This window comes from Mycteria americana, chromosome 6, assembly GCF_035582795.1.
Source record: "Mycteria americana isolate JAX WOST 10 ecotype Jacksonville Zoo and Gardens chromosome 6, USCA_MyAme_1.0, whole genome shotgun sequence".
Taxonomy (NCBI): domain Eukaryota; kingdom Metazoa; phylum Chordata; class Aves; order Ciconiiformes; family Ciconiidae; genus Mycteria; species Mycteria americana.
The window spans coordinates 17100622-17122599 of NC_134370.1; the positions used below are offsets into that span (position 1 = coordinate 17100622).

General features: G+C 47.8%; 1 protein-coding gene across 1 annotated transcript in view; it reads right to left on the reverse strand.

Annotated features, from left to right (window-relative positions):
- Positions 1 to 21978, reverse strand: part of HPSE2 (heparanase 2 (inactive)) — a 113681-nt gene that overhangs the window by 87368 nt on the left and 4335 nt on the right. Inside the window, exon 3 of the mRNA XM_075504755.1 lies at positions 12755 to 12916. Within this exon, the coding sequence (XP_075360870.1) occupies positions 12755 to 12916 (162 nt within the window). The remainder of the gene's footprint in view (positions 1 to 12754; positions 12917 to 21978) is intronic.

Consider the following 21978-nt stretch of genomic DNA (forward strand, 5'->3'; position numbering starts at 1 on the left):
CCAGCAGGCTCAGACACCGTGTCCTGGCATAGCCACCTAAATGCAAAGCCTCCATAGGTACGTACTTTTGCTGCTATGCACGTATGCCCCTATGGTTACAGTCTCCTACTGATCTAAGCACTGTCACTGTTCCCAGGTTCCTGTTCTACATGGTAGACAATAGATAATGGTTCAGACCCACAGCTTTCCTGGGTGAGTATGTGCCGGGGAGCACATAGGAACAGTTATACAAGATCAAAAGGTTTCCAGAAGGACTTTCTGCAGTTGGTACAACTATCAGACATCTAAGCAATTTCTTGGCCTGTGCCCCCCTCCCCAAGCATTAGCCTCCAAACAAGCCGCAGAGCTGAATGAGTTTCCTCCATTTAGAGGCTCCACTCAAATTGTTTCTAGGATTCCCATCTTTCTCTCCTTCTTTTTACTTTACAAATATATAAATAGTCACATCATCATACGAGACAAGCAGAGACTGACTCTTACGGGTAAAAAACCAGATGTTTCCCAATCTTCCCTAACAAAGTAATATTTTATATATGGCTCTTCAATGGATTTATAGCCAATGAAGGGATGTTACTACATTAGCTCATGGAGGGGGTGGGTGATAAAAACTGGAAAGGAAGAGCCAGACAAGGAAAAAAGAAGCTATCCAGAGCGCTGCAATTGGAGAAGCATGACAAATGGGCAGCACAGTTTTAGAGGGCTTCGACAGCAAGGCAGATTGCCTGGCTGGGAGTGATTGTCCACAGCTGGAGCATCGCAGAGACCATCTGGTATTTCTTAAACATGCTTTCCCCAGGTGATCCAATTCTTGGAGTGCCCCAGCAAAGAGCAGAAAAAAGGCTTGCTAGTCTCAGTCCCATTTCCAGGGTTCCCCTAATTAGTTAATAGAATTATATTTGAACCAGTTTCAGTTTCTCTCCAAAAAACCCTTTGCTTTTGCCACCTTTTCAACGGGGGGGGGGGGGAGAGTAAATTCATGGAGTTTTCCATTTCTTTAAGAAAGTCAATGATTGTGTCTCTTGGCACAGCAGCCCAATATAAAACTTAATGAAGTAAAAAGAGATCCAAAATTTCTTCTGAACACCTTGTAACCTCACTCTTCCCCACACCACTTTTAGCTGCACAAAGCATGCACTTCCACAGGCTCTCACATTACTCTCCCACCCCAGCATATCCATCCCCAGTACAAGCCTCTGAAAAAGCAGAGCGCAGACTGCATGTGGGACTGTGAACCTCTCATTTCCAGGATTTTGACCCTTTTCTCAACTTGGAAAAAGTGTTAAATAATTTAATTAACTGTGTATGCCACACGCTCCTGTCCCCGCAACACGAAGGGCCGGCAGAGCAGCAGTACAGCGGTGTTTGCTGCTGCCCTCATGTTCCCCGTAAGACAGCCCCTTCCTGAGCCAGGAGCATCGGGAACCAGCTAACGAAGAAAAGAGCAACACAAAGCGGTAAATAATAAATGAATGGACAGATGGAAAAGGGGTTAGAGCGAGCAACCGGAGAACAAGCCTTGGGAACCAAACTGCGTTCCCACCAGCAGGCAGTGCCCCCACCGAGCAGTGTGGTTCAGGCAGGAGCCAGGGTCCGGCCGCAGAGAATATCCCTGTCGCTCCCCGCCAAGCCAGGCTTACCAACCGTGCCTCTCCTCTCTGTTTTCTCCATGAGTTAGCCCAGCCACAAAGCACAGGTTTGTCAGAGATGTATCCTGCACGCCACAGACACGCATCCCCAGTTCCCAGCTGCAAGCGTCCCAGCAGCACATAAATAACCTTTCCTGTGATTTTTTTCATGGGCAGCAAATACATAGGGATGGTGGCTAGAGCACTGAAGCTGGCGATACTCCTCTGAATGCAGCAAAAAATTTTTTGCTATATCACAAGTTGCTAGGAATTTTTTTTTAAAATGCAGAGAACTCACCAGATACAGAGTTCCCTGCTCTATCCACATCAGCGGCCACCTTCTCAAAGCCTGCCTCTGAGAAAAGCTAGTGGGACTGTAATCCCAGTCAGAAATACATACACAAGGTGTTTCAACTTCTCCAGGCTGAGAAAAGTTATCTAATTAAATTACTGGGAAGAAAAATACTGGACAAAAGAATCCAAAAGAATATTTAAAGATTTCTTTAGTTTGTTTTTAGGTGGTTTAGATGGCCAAAATCAGCATATTCCACCACCATGATTGTCCTGGTTTCAGCTGGGATAGAGTTAATTTTCTTCCTAGTAGCTGGTATAGTGCTGTGTTTTGGATTTAGTATGAGGATAATGTTGGTAACACACTGATGTTTTAGTTGTTGCTAAGTGGTGAAAAGTCAAGGACTTTTCAGCTTCCCATGCTCTGCCAGGTGCACAAGAAGCTGGGAGGGGGCACAGCCAAGATAGTTGATCTAAACTCGCCAAAGGGCTATTCCATACCATGTGCATCATGCCCAGTATATAAACTGGGGGGAGCTGGCTGGGGGGCAGCAACCACTGCTCAGGGACGGGCTGGGCATTAGTCAGCAGGTGGCGAGCAGTTGTATCGCTTGTTTTCTCCTGGGTTTTGTTCCTCTCTCTCTCTCTTGTTGTGTTCCTTCTCATTACAGTTTTTGTTGTTGTTGTTCCAATTATTAAACTGTTCTTATCTCAACCCACGAGTTTTCTTACTTTTGCTCGTTCGATTCTCTCCCCAACCCCACCGGGTGGGGAGGGTGAGCAAGTGGCTGCGTGGTGCTTGGTTGTCCAACTGGGGCTAAACCACAGCAATGATGGAAGGGGATTTTGGTTGGAAACCCATCCTTATGCAGTGGTATAGACAGCAATAACAGAAAACAATATAAGCCATGACTGTAAAGCTAAAGAAATAGCAAGCAACTGAAAATTACAAAGTGTAGAAAATTAATAAAGTATTTTAAAAAACACGATGGAAAAATTCATGCCTTGCCAAGTTAATAGTGGGAATTTAAATATAGAGGGAAGAAGGGGAATGTGAACAGAGACGTAGATCCATTATTTTGTACACATGGTAAAATTACCAGTGTAATTACAAAAATATACATATATGAACTCTGTATTTGGGAAAAAGATACGATGATGAACTCATCATAAGATGATGATGATGTACTTCACAGTTTGCTAATGACCAAGAGATGTATTAGATAACATCTGCTTTAGATAAACACTGTTAAATCACCCACTCTGGATAATTTGCACCTCCGAGCACACTAAGGAGATCTCTGACCTGCTGATGCTAATTTTTAATAAATCTCGGAATGCCAAGTAATTCTAGAAGGGTAGGAGAGCCCTAACTCCGTGCCGGTGCTTAGGCAGGACTAGCTGACCTAGGGAGCGACAGGCAGTCAGCCTGACAGCAGACCTAGACAAAGTAATTAAAAGCCAATATGAGAATCTACTGATAATTCATTATATTCATGTCTCAACTAATTACCAGCCAACATATGTTGTACAGAATCAAGTCCTGTCTAACTGATGTTACAGCTTGATTTAAGAACTTGCATTAATAGAAATAATTTGGCGTAACTAGATGGATAGAAGTGGCTGATGAGACAAAAACATATCCATTGCCTGCTTCCCATCCCACAGGATGCAGTGTTTTTACAAATCACTTAGATAAATACAAGATCCTTAGAGGCAGCTTGCAGATAGCACAAACATAGGTTAGTAAATAACGAACAAAACAGCCCCCATTTACCCTAAGATCCAATTTGTATGGCTAAATGGCCACCATCCAACCAAGCGTACTTTAATTCAGCCAAGCGCAAGATAATACACGTACGGGAAAACAATATAGAGCTTGTATCTCCAGGATGGAAAGTCTGTCCTGCACAGCCACAGGACAAAGGAGGAGTTACGAAGGGACTTTGGCAAAGTCAAGCTTAAGGAGCCAAATCTATTCAGCTTATGAAAGAGGAAAATCCACAAGATTTGACTGCTGCTCATAGGAGTTACATTAGCACAGGGGGAGAGGGGTTTTCTAACCTGATGGCGAGAGCCAAAGCAAGCTCCAGGGGTTGAAAGCCAAAGTTAAACATGATGCTGACAAAGAGGAAAATTATCATCAGCACAGCAGAGGATGAGAAACATCACACGATAAGGTCTGGATGATCTTGGGGCCCAGCATCAAAGCAGGGGGTGAAATTCAGTAGTACAAAGGGCAGGTATAAAAACCTCTGTGTAACACAAGGGTGGAAGGAGCCCAGACACTGGCACGCTGGGGGTCTGCTTTAGGCTACAAAATCAGGGAGATCAGAAGCACAGGCTTATTGGGAGCATCTGAAACACAGAACCCACTGGTAATTAGGGACCTTTAACTGCCCACACATTTGCTGGGAAAGGAAGACATCAGGCACAGCCTTGCATAAAGTTCCTGGAATGCGCCAAGAAAAAAAATTGTGAAAGAAGAGACAGGAACAAAACTGCTGCTCGAGGACATTGCTCAAGGTTTGATTCCCATCAGCAGAGAAAAACTGGGAAAAAACACGAAGGTGGAAAGCATCATGGTCAAGGGAGCCAGAAAGGAGTGTTTGTGCTCATTAGGAATAGAGGGGAAAATAGCAGCAGGGTAAAAGCAGTGCAGTGTAAGGACAGAGGCTTTAGTAAACTCACAGGACTGGCAAGTGAGATTTGATGCAGAATGAAAAGGGAGTTCAGGAAAGATGGTGTTTTGTAAACATGCAGCGAGATAAGGGAACAAATGCAAATTATCTTAGTGTGGGGGTACGATAAGGGTAAAGCAGACTCCTCCGTGGCTTGCAGCACATGAAGGAGAAATGGAAACTCCATCAGGCTGATGTGGATGAGCACAAAGCAACGGCACCAGGAGAGAGGGACAGGGCAAAAGAGCCGAGTGTTCAACAGAAACCACTCGCAACAGGGATCGCTGGCAGTAACAAGGAGACATTTGATGACTACATCAGTGGGAAGAGAGAGACCGAAGAGTTCATCACCTCCTGAGCAGGGAGAAAAGGTTAATAGATTGGTTTATGCCACTGAACACGCCACAAGCCCTTCCAAAGCTGTTAGTGCATGTCAGCCCTCCCCCTCCCACCGAAATCTGTTTTCTGTTAGGTTTATGTGTTTTCTTTATTCTCTACACGGCACCCAGAACTGGCTGGTTCTGGTAATAACATTACATATTATAATGTACGTATAATTGCTAATTTTAAGATACACATTTATAAAATATCTTCTCTTGTGAGGCTAGTTAAATTGGACAGTAAATTGAATTTAATAAATACTGAACACGTCATAAGAAGCCCCATTCCCCACAGTTACAAAAGCAATAACCAAATCAGATAATGAGAAAGCCAAAGTGTTGCTTAACAGACTAGAGAATGTCACCTGAAAAAGAGATTCACCTTCATGACCTCTCTCACACACACTCACACGCCGTCAGCGCACAACGAGTTGTAAAACTACTAATTAGGGTAAGAGGAGGAGGGGGATCCCAGGGGTTTGGCTCGCAGCTGTCTCAGGAAGCAGAGAGGTATAAATTGGGACACGATTTCACAACAGCCAACAACTCGCAGAGTTGCAGAGACAAAGCTGAAACGTTTAAAGCTTTTGTTGGGTCAGACTTCATGAAAAAGGATAACTAAGACCACAAAGTTAATGCAATTAAAAGCAGCAGAGTAGAAGTGTAAGGCATAGTAGCACATGAGCAGAATGAAGATTACTGAAGTTTGATGTTGTCAAATAGGCTGGCGTCCGTCAGCAGCTATCTCTGGGAATTTCTGGAAGACAAATGAGGTGTCAAAAGACTGGAAAAGGGCAAATGTAGTGGCTATATTCAACAGGTTGAAAACTCAAGGAAATTGCAGGCCAGTCAACGCAACTTTAATTCCTGGAAAAAGTCTGGAAAATCATCAAACAATCCATCTGTGAGGAAGGGCTGGAAGCGATAGCCCTGCCACGTGAAGCCAACCTGCCTTCTCTTTGACAGAGCAAAAAGGTCTCATATGCGAGATAGAAGCAACAGATGTTATACACCTTTACTTTCGCAAGGCTTTACCTCCAGTTTCAGATAACATTTTAATTAGCAAATTAGGAAAATAGAGTCTAGATGAAATTCCATACAGGGAATGCACAGCTGGTTGGGAAATGGTACACAAAAGTCCAGGCATGAACAAGCAATACTGTACCAAAAAAATCCATGATTATGCAGGGGTATACAGACAGGAGTGTCACGCACCAGATACATGAAATAACCCTGCTGCTCTTCTCAGTCAAGAAGGGCCTCGGCTACAATACTGGGCTCATTTCAAGGCAATGCACTTCAAAAACAGCCCAGACCAAGCAGAGAGAGCCCAAGGGACACCAACAAAACACAGAACCACAAAAAGTTTTAGAGAGGACTGAAAGGGACCTCAAGAGGCAGAATCAACCGCGCATGTGTCATTCAACTTGAAAATAACATGGCCATGAGGAAAGAGCAAAAGAAAGGCAGTTGTTCAGTGTAGAGAACAAAAGTCTTTGGGGAAACATGATAACAAGCCTCAAATATGTAAAAGATTTCTGCAAAGAGGAAAGGAGTACTGTAAGTTACTCTCCATGTCCATGGGGAGAGGACATACCATAATGGGCTTAAACTGGAGCAAGAGATTTTAAAAACACCAACTCCATAATGATATAGATAATTACACCCTAGAGCTCATTGCTGAGGGAACGTACATCTCTCCCACCACAGGAGGTTGAAGAACAAGGATAAAGCCACACCATTTGAATCAGTTAATGCTGATGTCCCCACAACCTGGGCAACGGGGGTGCCCAGCCGCTGAGCCCCAACAACCTGCTGGCTTTACACAGACATGTCCAGGAACGCAATATATTTCAGCTACGCACCAAACACCCTCAGAAAGCTGCGTAATAAAAACAAACAGACACTTTGCTTCAGAATGAGCTCATATAAACAACTGATAATGGCACAAAAATACTCAGTTACAAGAGATTGATTTTCACGATTTATTTTTCCCAGCACCGTCCCCTCAGTTCTGGTCCTGAGGTCTCAGAAGACACCTGCAAATCACCCTCAAAATGGACCCAGCAACTCTGCTGGTCATTAACTATGGGCTCGGTACAGATACTGTTTTAATGACATATTACAATTTTTCTGGTCCCTTTCTCCCAGGAAACTGCCCAGTGTTTCACAGCAATTCTCTCCCTCTCTTTCCCACAGGAGCTGATGACATTATTATCTTCCCCTTGCTGACATGACTTCTCCCCCAGTACCCTAGTTGTGCTAATCAAGGAGACAAACTCAGGGAAATTATTTTCACTGTGTATTTAGCTTTGAATGCTGGTTTTTCTTCTTCAGCCCCAACAAAGGGTTCAAGCCCCCCAAAGTTTGTCTGTTTTTCCCCACTGTATCAGCTGGTCACATCGAAGATATTGCCTCTCCTTACACACCTTTCCCCAAGCGGAGTCCAGGTACAGCTGATTTGTCACGGAAAAGGCTAGAAGATGCCCTCTTGAGGTCCTTTTCAGATCTATTTTGTACAATGCTGTGGATAACGTGTGTAACATAACAGGCTGCAATGGACAGGAGGGCAGACAGCCTGATCCGAAAGCCACTCACAGGCCTGTTGCAAAGCCCCAGAGAGCACTCTCCTTGAAGGAAAGCCGGAGAGCAAGCGCAGCGCAGACCACCCCGACGTAGCACCCAGTAAAACAGCTACGATACGCATCACTGCTGTGCAGACCACAGGATGTTTAGGCTGCTGATCCCAAACAAGGTGCCAAAAAGGCAAGGAAGCTGCACCTACCTCTGCAACAACCCCTCCAGGTCCCATCTCAAAAGGTGCCCCCCCCCTCCAGCCCCCTGGAGTTAGCTATAACTGGAGATAAAACCATATATCTGGGGAAAACTCCAGCAAAGACAAGCAGAACAGCCTTCCCCCCTGGCAGCACAGGCACCAAAAGCATGCCCAGCTCCATGCCCTGCTCTCTGCACAGACCCTCTCACAAGAGCAGCCTCTGAGCCATGGCCCGCTCCAGACCCAGCACCCCACAGGACAGGTCCCAGGCCCTGCGGACATGCCCTGCTCCAGGACCACCATCTCACAAACCCCACAGCATTCAGCAGGAATCGCAAAACCACCCAGGGAGGTTCACAAGTGCAGGAAACACAAATGTCACAGGTGCTCGACCTGAGGCATGTGATTCCCTGCCAAGGAACAAGGGTAACTGCAGCTCTTGCTGTCTTCAGGGCAGAGGAGAAAAACATATTTCTGTGGGGCAGCCTCCCTCTTGCAAGCTCTTCACACAGACACACTGCCTTTATCCTTGACCCATGCCACCCCATGCACGATTGCTCTGCAGTAGCGACACACACGCTTCTGCTCCCGCATGATCTGCTTTGCTCCCACTTGTGCCACCACTGTGCATCCCTACCTAGGAAAAGCTGGCATGTGCCCTCTGTCACCATCACCACCACTGTCACCACCACCGTCACCACCTCCCATACCCATACCACTTATCCTGGATGAAAAGGGTCTCTGCCTGGTTGCTAACATCTCCAGAAGTGGCCTTTTGCAAGCAAAGCTTCACAAAGAGCTCACAACTCCTGTTACGGCAGAGTTTAAGTTATCTAACAACCTTAACGGGGGTAATGGGAAGCCAATGTAAAACACCTGATTGCAACATTGGACACAGACAGTGAAATGCACTCGTCAGCAGCTCTCAACTCTGTTCCTAGCAGCTCCCACCTGATTTTAATCCACCCCGTCTCTCTCGGTGCAGCTGGAAGAGACTCTCTGCTAACACCCTCAGCAGGGTGGAACCAGGGAGGATCAACTGGGAGCATTACGTACCCTGCAGGGAGAGTCTCCTCCCTTAACTGCTGCTTTTAGAGGCTGTGTCGCATGATGTGACAGGGTGGGGGGCTCCCACCACACACCCTGCTGTCTCCTCACCAGCTTTTCAGTGCAGGTGTGGTGTGGTAGGACAGGCTGGGGAGCTGTCATCACCAGTCTCTTGATGAGCAAAGTAGTCTGCATTGTAGCTTCAAGCAGAAGGTAGCACAGATAGAAGAGACATTTTTCCACTCTTTGGAATGAGAAGTGGGGCACTATTTTGTTTCCTCAGGATGGGAACTCCTGAAAGCAAATTTATGGTACGTCTTTGTATCTTGGGAAGCTCAGTTACACTTAACGCTTCACGTTAATACAGGAGGGGACAGTTTTTCACATGTCTATTGACCTGAGCAATTCCCTCTTCTACTAGGCTTAACAGGCTTTACTTCATAACAGTGCAGAAACCTGCGGATATCCAATCTCTTAAAGTACAAATGCAGTGCATGAACTCAGCCCAAACTGGCACCACAGATGGAGGGTTTCAGATTTAATCTATCAAAGCTCTGCCTGCTGCTGCCCCACTCTCCACAATCTCACTCCCTAAAACCTGCATGCTTGTCGTATCTCCACTGCCCCAGGCAGTTCCTGACACCTCACCTGCTGCCAGCCCAGTGCTGTGCATTCACCCCTCAGCTCCAGGGCTCCAAAATCACCTTACTGTCACCTGGACATTTCTGCTGAGGGCTGCAAAGGAGGGGAGCCTGCTATGATGATTGCAACTTCTACTCCTGCTGATACAAGCCATCAAAGAATCACCGCTTGCTCCACCTAACTCGACTGGGAAGGAGCAGAGAAGTGTTTCTAGTGAAAGATTCCTCCTCCTCCTCCCCTATCCCACCGCAGGCTGAGCTGAGAGCACCGGTTCCCAGAGGAGAGCAGGCGATGCTGTGCACTCTCCCCCTGCTCTACCACGGGCTCACCCGAGAGCATCAGAGATGCTGATCTGTGAAACGAGATACCTGTCTCTGAGCACCAAGGCGGAAGCAGCAAAGATTAATAAGCCTCAAAATGTTATACAGCATTTAAATAGTACTGTCACAGATCAAAGACTATCACTCATCTCAGAGAGGCAGGCTCGGTAAGCCTAGAAAGATCACATACAGAAAGCAAATGCAAGATGCAAGAGAAAGCCTGCAGACAGGAGCCGAGGAAAGCTCATACTTGTCTAGAGAAACCGAAGTGGCCTAAGCCAGAGTCTAACATGTGTTCCTGGAGGAACAAGAGCCAGAAAGACTGCCTGGTTTCACTCAGTCTCAGTTGTGTCTTAGCACAAAAACACACATTTCATTTTAAGACACCCTCTTACCTTGGAGGTACCTGCTGCTGGGAGCAGCTTAAATCCCAGTGCAAAACCACAACCCTGCCAGATCGCCGAGATAAGGAGCACATTGGGAACCACGTGCAACTGGTGAATAGATTTGAAACAGCCCCTGATTTACATTGATGCCACAGGGACTGCAGAATCACACTCCCTGCGCTCTAAGAGCTTTCATTCTTAAAGCCATGAGGATACCGCATGGAAGTTTGATGGCAATATCACTTGCCCACACTTGCAGACAGCGTGGGAGGCCTGATCTATAGTCTTTCAAGTTGCTCATATAACTATGTCAGCTGTGAGGAGGAGGAAGACAAGGGGACTTTTTATCCAAATCACTACAGTGGTAGTGGTAGTAGCATGGGAATAAAGATGCCTCACGGTGGCATTCCTGCTCCCAAGCTCTCCTAGAGTAGCTATCCCATCGTAAAGAACCTTTATTCTCACCTGACTTTGGGCAAGATACTCCATTTACATTTCTCTGGTATAATTAAAGTGCTGCAGGAACTAGCAGTAGTAGGAGCCCCTCTCAGAGGCGGGGGGTTGAATATTTCTCCAGTCTAAGTTGGACACTGAGTACTGAGGGTCATCCACAGTCCATGCACTGCATGAGGCCAAGTGACTCCTGGATACAGACCTCCAGGGAGGAAACCCTGTTCTCAGGGATCCCCTGGATACTCCATCCCTGCAAACTCAGTCCTTCTCTGTCCCTCCCCAAACCAAGTCCAGATCCTTGCTCCTGAACCTTGCCCCATGTACTTTGCTGCTGATCTGAGGACTCCCTACAGCACTGTACAAAAACACTGTGCAGAACAAAAAGAAGTCCTCAAGCAAACTCTGGCTGATTGAATTTTGAAGGTAAGGAATGACCTTCTGCAACAGACGTACAACCCCCTCTGCCCACCCCAAACACCAGATCCATCATGGAGAAGGGAAATATTTACACAAGTTAGTAGAGTTCCAGTTAAATATTATGCTTAGCTGTCTAGAGTCCATGTTCTCAGACTATGCCTATGAAATAAAAGATTAAACTTCATAACAATTATGAAGTTGCTCTGCTCACATTCAAAGGGAGTTAAAGGACATTAAAATAGTTCTTTGGGTAATATTCCAGTGAAATTGCTCTCTCCCCGCTAGAGAGTTAGAGCTAAAACCTTCTGAACTATCCTGTAAACACACTTGGAAAGGCTAAGAGCTGAGCTGATAACCAGGTAGCACCTCTGCTCTGCAGGTTCTGTAAAAAATGTGAGCAATGCCGGAGAGCTTTTGAAGCAGTGAGGGAAGGAGGATAGGGGAGAGCAGCTTCTCTTCTCGAGGGAAGTTTGTTTAGTGGAAAGTAAGCAAGTTGTCAGGGGAAAAGCTGACAATGTTGATTCCAGCAGTTGTACTGGGAATAAACAGCCAAGTGGATTACGTTACAGAGAATGAGAAACGGCTCTGAGGATCCCATTTAAATGCTGAGCTTTCAGGAATGATGCGATTCAGCCATGCTCGCGGCCCCAGTGCCCACAGCCCCCCGGGGCTGAGCCCTCTGCCAGCCCTGGTGTTGCCACCCCACCTCTGTGGGGTCCCCGAGAGGTCCAGCACAGCCGATGTCCCCACGAGAGCTGGAGCTCCCTGGTGCACTGCTGTCCCTGGCAAGGACGCAGACCTGTGCTGGCTTAAAGACAGGGGCTGGACACTGAATTAGGGACGGCAGCAGAGGAGGGGGAGGTTGCGCAGGACCCACTTGCCTCTCCCAGCCCAGTAGCAGGGGGGGCCACCACGGGACTTGCCATCTCCTCCCCAGCCAGAGCACAGGGCCCTCCCTCCCATAAAAATCAGATGCCTCCCTGCCTTTCACAGGAAAGGGACCCAGCAAGAGGAGAAGGGGATCTTGTTTGATTTATTAGTCTCTTCCTCCTTCCCATCGTCTGTGGCTCATCCAGCTGTAGTGATAAGGAGAACAGCTATGAAAGGACACTGCTGGCTGCTGGGATCCCATCCTTCTGCCCGCTCACTGCCTGAAGACACCAGTCCTTTACAAGCACCATTAAATGTGTATCCAAAATGTGGCAGTCTCCTCCATCCTTTGAGATTCTGTTCCCTGGATAATACAAACAGTTGCCAGAAAAAGAGTATCCTCTCATCTCTGTCTGGGCCATTATCCCTTTATATTTGCTCTTTAGTATTTACTGGGTTCACACAAAGTGCATGCTCTGGAAAGAAAAAAAAATCAGCTGCAGCTTAAAGGACTCCAAATTTAGTAATTGCTGCAGCCCCATCGACGTGAACAGTTAGCAGGGAGATTTCTCCAGCACTTCACGTGCCGTGGTATTCTGCTTAGGTCAGACTGCAGAAAACGTTCTGTCCAGGGGCACCAAATCTGGAGTGCCTGCGTAGGTGCCAGCCGCAGAGGACTTATGAGTCCACCATGAGTTCCTGCAGGTCCTTTCCCTCCCAGCACCCAGTAATCTTGGCAGGAAACAGAGGCAGCCAGAGAGATGCTGATTCATACAGAGGTGAAGCACCCGAGGGTTTTAACACACCTGTGAGTTAGCAAGAACTAGCCCCAGCTCCTGGCTCCAGGGCTGGTCTTGCAGCCTTACCTGTTAATGTGAGGTTGCTGTATGTGTTTGAAAACTGCTCCTTTAACAAAACCAAGTGCATCTGAGCTGCCTTTTCCCTCTGTAGCTCCAACATTATGTCAGGATGCTGGGCGATCTTACAGCCTTTCTGCTTATCCAGGGCAATGTCGCTGCGAACAATGTCTACAGCAAAAGGGAAAGAAAAAAGGGAGATGGCCAAACCTCAGCTTTCATTTTCACCAGACGCTTGGATCAGAACCAGCCAACATGACAGCCACACAACCATCACTCAGCACAAGCAACCCAAAAAAAGGGTCCAAACCCCTGGGATCCACCTATCCGATGAACCTCCTCTGCACAAGTCTCCTTTTCTCCCACAGAAAGCTCAAATCATTGACTTTAATATGCTAACACAACTACCGCTCCTTCCATCCTTCACCTGCCTGGCAGTTGATCTCTTACAATGATGACCCCTCCCTTGCAGGGAAGCACACAAGTCTCCCAACATTTATAATATGACCCTGTTACTGGTGTGTTTGACATTAAATAATGAGAAAATACTAAATCCCATTCTGGTGACCCCTGGCTTCCATTTACCCTTGTCTGTCAAAGAGGTGATGAAGAAGGCTTGTTCTCACCTTGTCTACCCTCACTGCAGCTATCCCAGCTAGAGTTAGGTCAGCATGGCTTATGACAGGTCTCTGTACACTCCTAACTCCTGACATTCAATTCAGGAGGCAGGAAGCTTATTTAACAATTTTTTTCTCTTCATATGAGCATTTTATAAGTCATATTGTGGAATAAGAATAAGATATTCCCTCTCCTAGAACTACTCACCTGCTGGGGAAATGCAAAGATGGGGGTAGCAGGGCAGAACAAGCATCAAGATGTGTCCACTCTCTAAACAGGAGGGGAGTGGTGCAAACTAGTCCTTGCAAGGTCCCTTTCTGAGTTTAATAAACTCTGTAACATGCTCAGATCTACAGGCACCATATGCTGTGCCTAACTCTTACAAGACCTTAGGCAGCCAGCACTGATAAGGAAGGACGGAAGTTGGAGTTCTTCCACCACATTGCATGAGGTCACCCTCTGCATCACGAGGCAGCGCTTTGCTTGGTTTAAAGCCCATCTAGCTAGAAGTTTCTGAAGGAGCTTATTTTCAGAAGAAAGTGACATCTTGCTCCACACACACTCTCCAGCTCCATTATTGTTACGCACATCAAGGAACACCAAAGTTGTTTCCAATACTCATGCCTCTGTCTTTCAGGTGTCAAATCTCAGGTTCCACAAACCTAGGTTCAAAGCTCTGCTATGTCTTGGGCTGGCAGGGAACCCCCTCCAAAGGTGGGGTGGAGGACTGGAAGCCTCGTGATCTCCCTGTCTCTAAGCCTCATCCTAGAGTCACTACACTTGTCTTGCCCAGGCTGCTCTCTATCTCTCTCTTTACTGCATAGCTTGGGATTGACATAGCTCCTCTAAAGCCTGCCTAAGAAAGACTGCTCAGAACAGTAGTGTCATAAAAGCACCTGTGTTCTGTAGTTAGGGATGTGAGTTCTCTCCTCCACAGCTAGCATGCTCAGCAGTGGAGATAGGGCAGCATCCAGCTAGCATGAAAATATGGCTCAGTATTTCCGCATCCAGCACAGGGGCTTTAATGCGGAGAGATGAGATGAAGCAAGAGGAAGGAATAATGTTCCTCTGCAGATAATGAGCACATACTCCCCAACCACGTGCTTTTGGTGCATAACCTGTTAGGTAGACATTGAGTAGGATTTGGGCCTACCCAAACTCTGCCCAAGTAATGAATGATACAATCCTGAACCCCTGTTGTGTGAGATATTTGGAGAACTGAAGATTGAGAAACACAACCTTATCACTCTCCCGCACCAGAAAGGCTATTACGACAGCTACTGGTACCACCTGGAGCTCAGGAATAGTCATTCACCTTCCTGGGTGATGGATTTCCTTTCCTATAGAACTGAATGCAACAGTTGTACACCCCCCACCCCCAAGGCAAAATGGAGCAAAACACATCAAGGAGGCCCTGAAGGAGGAGAAGACTGAGAGGCAGAGAGGTTTGAAACTAGATGGTCAATACACTGTCCCCAATTCTTCTCAAACTGCTATAAGGGAGTCCAGGCTGGGTCAAAACAAGTTTGTTTCCTAAAAGGGATGGAGGGCTCCTAAAACCCAAACCAGGGCCAATGTGGAGCCCTGTGGAGGAACCAGTGGCCTGGGACCAGGCTCCCTGCCCTCCCAGTCAGGGCCCAGGACAGCACCTTGGAGAGTGCAAGGGGACGTGGCAGTGGGTCTGTGCGACACCCCTGCCTCCATCTGCGGGGAGCACAGGTCACAGCAAACACACAGTTGGGCAAGGGATGGCCCTGTGTGCACGGTCAGAAGGGTCTGGGGACAAAGGGCAGGCCCAGGGCACCAGACCCAGGAACGAGGGGCAGGAGCAGTGTTTGGAGCCCTGTCCTTAGGTAATGAGCTGCTGTGACAGGGATTAGCACAAGGAAATCAAGTCGCATTCAGACAAATCCCCGGTGTTTCCTTAGATGTTGAAGTCTGGGAGAAGGCATGCAGGGCACAGAAAGTAGGGGCACTCTCTGGCAGTCATCTTCACGGGGTTCTCAGAGAGCTGCCACTGCGGACATTCAGGAAGCAGAGGCAAGGCATGCGAGGTCCTGGCTTCTCAGATTGATGAAGGACCCAAGAAACTTGCCCAAGACCTAAAAATGGATGTGGATCCCGCATTCATTATAGCTCCAGCTTAAACAGGGGGCAGATGTCTGGGATATGGAGCTCCCCAAAGAACTCAGTGCCTGGTCATCCAGACCCCACCAGGCTGTACTCGGTGCAGGGAGGAGGCAAGGGCACCTCCGCACCACTCTTCTCCACCAGCAGCACCGAGGGAAGAGGGACGGCAGGCTACAGCTGCTGGAGGCTCAGGAGGAATCTCAGCAAGAGCAACCCAAGGGAACCAGCCAGCAAGGAGCCCGCAGCCTTCAAATCTTAAAGGAAGAGACAGAAAAGGGAAAGATGCACGGAGCACAAGGACGGGGCTACCCCAGGAGGTGCTGGGCAGGGCAGGGCAGCCCCCGAGCGGGAGCTCCAGGCGAAGGACATTGCCTTCCTGAACGTCGATTAAAACAATAGAAACAAACTACCCAGCAAAACACGAAACCAAGCAGCTCTTGCCAGAAGTGCGAAAGAAGAACTCCAGATGTGGGAGCCCCAGAGGACGCCAAATGGCTTCCAAAGACGGCAGACGACGAGCTCTGCCCCGAGAGGGGCCGGGGCCGGGCCGGGGCGGGCCGTGCCGGGCCGGGTCAGTACCCTGGCCAGCTCAGCCTCCCGCGGCGGCGGCAGGGCCGGGCGGACCCCCGGCGGCGCGGCGCTCCGGGGCGGCCCGGCTGCGGCGCGGGTCCCGCGGCGCCGGCAGCCGCGGTGCCGGGTCCGGCAGCCGCCGTGCGGTATGGCGGGAGCACACCCGTGTGGCGGTCAGGTGAGCTGCGGCTGGCGGGAGACACCGGCGCACGGAGGGGAAAGCCCGGCGGCGGCGGGGGGGGGGGGGGGCACCCGCCTCGGCCCCCACCCCCGCCTGCCTCCCGCCCGCCGGGAGCGGCTGGGATGTCGGGCTCCTGCGGGAGCTCTCGCCGCGGCAGGCTGCGGACCCTGGATGGAGGCTGCTGCTTTGCAAAGGCTGTGCCGTGTTTCCGAGTGCCTGCACATTTCTCTGTCCCGCCTTGGGATCTGTGCATCTCCGGCGCTTACACGCACGCCGCCTACGGAGGTCACCGAATCTACCAACGGAACACCCCTCAGGAGCGACACAAGCACAGCAAGCCCGTGCCAGGGCAAGATGCCCATCCCACGGCATCCCAGGACTGGCTGAGCTTAGCAGTCCCTTTCTGAGAGTCACCTGCAGCAAGGGGCTGCACTAACCCTTTCCCACCATACCAGTACCAGGCCAGAGAGCTCCCAAACTGTGAAACCGCCAGGATGGCACAGAGCACATGGAGACAGCTCCCAGCTGCCTGCAGGGGAGGGTTTCCCTGCCCCACAGAGCGAGGTTCTGCACGTAGGAATTTACACGGCATCAGTGTGGCCTCTGTACAAGTGCCCGTCCCATGGCTCATGCCACCATCCATCCGCCCATAGGCAGCTCCCTTCCAGGAGTCACGGAGCAGACACGGGCTGTTGCGGCTGATCAGCTGGAAGACGTGAGGAGGAGGACACAGACCCAGGTTTATGTGGACAGGGCAGAGGGATATGGTTACGGTCAAAGGGATGCGTGACAGAAGGGTGAGGAGGAGAAGTAACTCATCTTTCTGCGCGTGTGTGGGAGCGAGCACCGCCCACAGCCATCGCCACTCCAGCAAAAGCCATAGCCACCACTGCCGTGGCACCAGAACAAGCCGAGTTTGCCCGTCCTCCTAATGGGACTGCTCGCTTCAGCTTCCCATTCTTAGAAAGTGAATTTAAAAGGGAAAAAGCCAAACTATTTTATGTTAACAAAAATGGAATATTCTTACTAAAAAATCGGAATATTAGAAAATGGTTTTAGTGCAGAAGTTAAAGGGATGTTTAATGGGTCACCAGGAAAAACTCCTACGAATTGCAGGTTGCCAGACTTGTAAAATACCTACTTTTTAAATGAACACATTTTAAAATGCTTTAAAAACCAGATTTGTTTGCTGAAATTATTCTAAAATGCCCAGTGACTGTGAAATTGGGAACACAACTTCTATTTAGAAAGCCTGAAGATTTCTCAAGCCAGAAACTGTGTACTCATCGTGTCTGTCTTCAATACGCAAATTTCTGACACATTAGTATCATTCCTTTCTTTTAGCTAAGAAAAATTCCATGACAATGAGTTCCACAAGTTATCTCCCACTATATAAAAAAAGAAATCATATTTGTTTGGTTTATATGTAATAATGCCGCTGGATGCTCCCTGTTTCTTGTGTCATGAAAACACAGAAATAATCATTCCCAAATTGTCTTCTCTGTGTGCCACTGAGTTCACAGCACTTATCATATCCTCAGTCATTTTTTCCAAGCTGTAAAAAAACTGATCTCTGACTGAAAGCTGTGACTTCGATAACTCCTATCACCCTATTCTACACATATATATTCTTTACACTGATTAGTATGTCGTTACCTAGTTTGCTTATAGCATAAGAATGCTCTCAATGGGTTTCTCCAATTCTTGTTTAATATTTCCTAACATTGGATTCACTTTTTACTTCCCTAAATGTATTCAGAGACCAATCCGTAATAAATTCAAAACATTTTCCCTGAATGGCAACTGCTAATTTAAAAGCCATAGTTGTATACAAAAAGTCACACACATTTCCCCCGTGCATGTAACTTTGCACAAATCACTTTTAATTCATAAGAAGAAGATGTAGCACAGAAAGAAGTGTGGAACTAGCAAAAATATGTAATTTTTTTAGAGAATTTAGGATGCTTATTATAAACAATCAAACATATAACCATAAAAATCCTTCATCTCACTCATATACCAGCAAACAGCTAACAAATCAGGATCTAATTGTTTGATTGCGCCATTTCTTGCGGTTATTAACACAATTTTCATGCATGATTCTAGCAAAACAGAAATTTAAAAAGAAAAAGTGGAGATAAACAGGCAATCTTTGAAAGTATCTCCTGCACAGGCAGTATCTCCCTTACCTTGTGGTAAGGCGATTTCTACAGCCTTTTTCTTTAATTTCTGAGGAAACAACTAAGCACTGGAGCTCCTTACAGAAATCCCTGCCAGGCAGAGCAGGTTGCAGCTCTTTCCCTGCAGCCGTGGTCCCTGGGAACTAGAGAGCAGCAGGCTGCCTCGCAGCTCACGCCAAGGCACGGAGCAGCCCAAGGTCTGCCAAATCCCAGAAGACCGAAGGACATCAGAGGATTTACCCGTCTTTGGGACTGAGTGCTTGCAATGTCTGAAATGCTGCAGCCCTCCCAAAGGAGCTGTGCTTTAAGCACTCCGAGGGTGAAAAAACAACTGTTTCCTCTGCAAGCTCTGAAAGGACAGATGCCTAAACTGCCGAGGGACGCTTAGACAGACAAAAAGGGACTCTGGGTGACCAGAAACAGAAGGCGATTCCCTGAATAAAGGAAAACTTGTTTGTTCATTTTTACTGGGACAACAGGATGGTTCTTCATTCAGAAACACCTGCTGCAAACTTTTATGACCTGGTGGAGCCAAATGGGCAGTCCCAGCCACATGGCAATAACCCTCCCTCGTTCTGGCTCTGGTAGCCTCATACCCCATGATGACCCTCATGATCCTGCTCACTAAATTCACAGAAAAACAGTTGCCCTTTTTTTTTCCTGAATTAGTTTTCTGCTGGCTCAGCAGAGGATCAAAAACATGCCTGAGCCAACACAAGGCAAGCAGCAGAAAGAGCGCAGAGCAAAAAGAAGGCATGGGGACCAACCCCTTTTGTGGCAGAGAACCAAGAGATGAGCTTCACCACCTTCAGGACACAGTTTTGTAGGATTTAATCTGACCAAGGCTGAGGCTGCTGCAGTCCCACCTTTCACTGCAGGCTTTCCTTTCCCAGCCCTCTACACCTCCGTGGTCACACACCATTAATCGGTTCAGGCAGCTGAATGAGCTGAAGTGCAACCACCTCCCAGCCTCAGGTTTTGGCCAGCTGAGTTCCCTGAACTGACTCACCATATAAACTCAGGCTCCAGGCATAGGAGAGGGCAGGAAGATGCCAGAAGGGAGAGATGAGTGGGAGCAGCAGCCCTGGCTGAGGTCAGCCCCAGCCCCTGTGCAACCACACACACATATAAAGGAATCCTCAGGTCATTTAGCATTTATTACCTTCCTTTCCACTCGATACCCAAGACCCTCACACATACGCTAAAAGCACAGCATCCTAGAAGCCGCCTGTGCAATACAGACTGAGCAAGGGTGAAATGATGGTCCCACTGCTGCACAAATCTCGAGGTTCAGATGCAGTGCCAACTACCTGAAGGCATCTGAAGGAATGGATCCCCAACTGAAAGGACACCCAGAAAACCTATGCCAGGATTACACAGCATAACGTGAAGTTTCTCACACTATATGGCAAAATGTCCTGACTAGCATGGAAAGCATAAGAAACATGTCTTTTTCCAGTTTTTGTGGTAATTGGCCATTTTTCCAGATGCCCAGTATCCTCTCCAAAAAAGGAGATAAAATAGAAGGAAGTAACTTACCAGCTATTAAGAGAGTATTTTTGAAATGTGTTGTCCATATGCACTTCAGCTTAGAAGCTTTTCTGACGCACTACCTACAGCACGCATATGCGCTCCCCTTCCCCTCTCCCTCCCATGACCCACACAGGGCCACGCTGGCTGTGTGTGGTAAATGTCCTTTGGTCTCTTCTCAGCCACACAATCCCAATAGGCTACACAAAGCCTGAGGGACAGGATGGAGAAGCCATGCACTTGGGCCAACACATCTTGAAGAACTCCAGCTATGAGTAACCTCTTTTTCCCTTGAGTTTTCCTTCACAGCACATATGCACAGGGGGAAACTCTAAGCAATGCTTATGCCACCACAGCTTGTCCAAAGCTGGTCTGTGTGCCTTCGAGGGAGGCAGTCAAGGAGGTTCCGCATTAGCCCACCAAACTCATGCTGTAGCACCAGCAGGGAGCTTCCAAAATGGGCCCTAGGTTCAGGCACTGAGATGGCACCTGCGGCACCCCTTGCTGAACCAACAGAAAAGACCCCAGGTCTCCACACCACACCTAACACTCCAACACCAAGCTTCAGGGCAGCACATGAGTCAGGTTTTAGCAAACCCAACTTCAGAAAAGGTTTCGTACCAGCAACCATAGCCTTAGCAAACAGGTAGCCCTGTGCATTTGCTCCAAAAAGGAGCAGCTCAAGCCTGTTTTCCTGGAGACCAATGCTTCTTATTGTCCCATTCCTCAGAGCCAACTGGTCCTTGGCCACATGTGAGGTAGTTGAAAGGACAGGCCAAATGGATTGCTTGGTAGACAACCCAATAGCAAAAGGAGAAGCAGGTCTACTACATAGACTGAGCATGAGACCTTACATCTTGGTACCTGCCCAGGGATCAGACCTGTGCCTATGGCAGGAGAAAAACACATCTCCAGATAACAAAGCACAACTCTCAGCATAGCTGGTGAAGAAAAACAAACTCAGCGGGGCATATACAGAGAAACGCCATTTGAGGGAGAGAAAAGTCTCTCAGGTTTAAAATGTTACACCTCTTGATCATCAAATGTCAAAAAGTCTCTGGCACAGCCCCACCTCCTGGTACCACAGAGCTTGACATACATTAAACTGGTTTTCTAACAGCCCTCAGGCTGGCCAATGCCATATCCAAATGCGCTGGACTTCCAGGACTGACCAGGCAAAGCATGGGCTGCACAGAATGGCAGTCACCTGGTGTACATTATACATGGGGGGTTAGTATAACAGATTGGTTAGATGACCTTCTAAAAGTTCAGGGGGTACATATAGCCATGCTACCATCAACAGGGACTGCACACCCTACGGCTCACCTAAACCATAGGCAATCGCTTTTACAAGTTGCTCTGTCAGGTATGGACAAATCTGCCACCAGGTGATGAAATTTCTGTGCCAGCTTTATATGCAGTGCTGAAACAAGTTGCCACACGCACCCTCTTCGTGGGCATCACAGGCTGCCACCACAGATCACTCACCACTTTGTTATCTTTACTGCCCAAACATGACTGGTCTGGACTGGGGTGAGGCTGTTCAGAGCTACAAAGGAAAGATGCTGCACACACCTGGTATTACACAATACTTCCAGGTCTGTGCTTCCAGGAAGAATTTGTACAAGAAAAGAATGACCCTGAAGCCTAAAGAAAACACCTGATTTCAGGAAAATTAAGTACATTTTAGATACAAGTCAAAAGCAACTTCTATGAGCCTCGGAGAGCACCCACGCTCTCCGTTCAGGAAAGGAGAGGAAAAAGATGGGCTGGTGAACCCACAGGCAGATCTAGGTAAAGGCAATTTTCAGGAGGAGAAGGTATGTATGGCTGTAAAAGGTCAAAAGGGAAATAAATATAATTTTAAATGGAGGGGAAAGAGTAGGACGAATCTCTGAGGAGGTCAGATCGTCAGGAAGGTGGAGCACTACAGAGATACAAAAGACAAAAGATACACATATATAGTGCACTATATATAGTGCACATATATATATGTGCACTATATATAGTGCACATATATATAT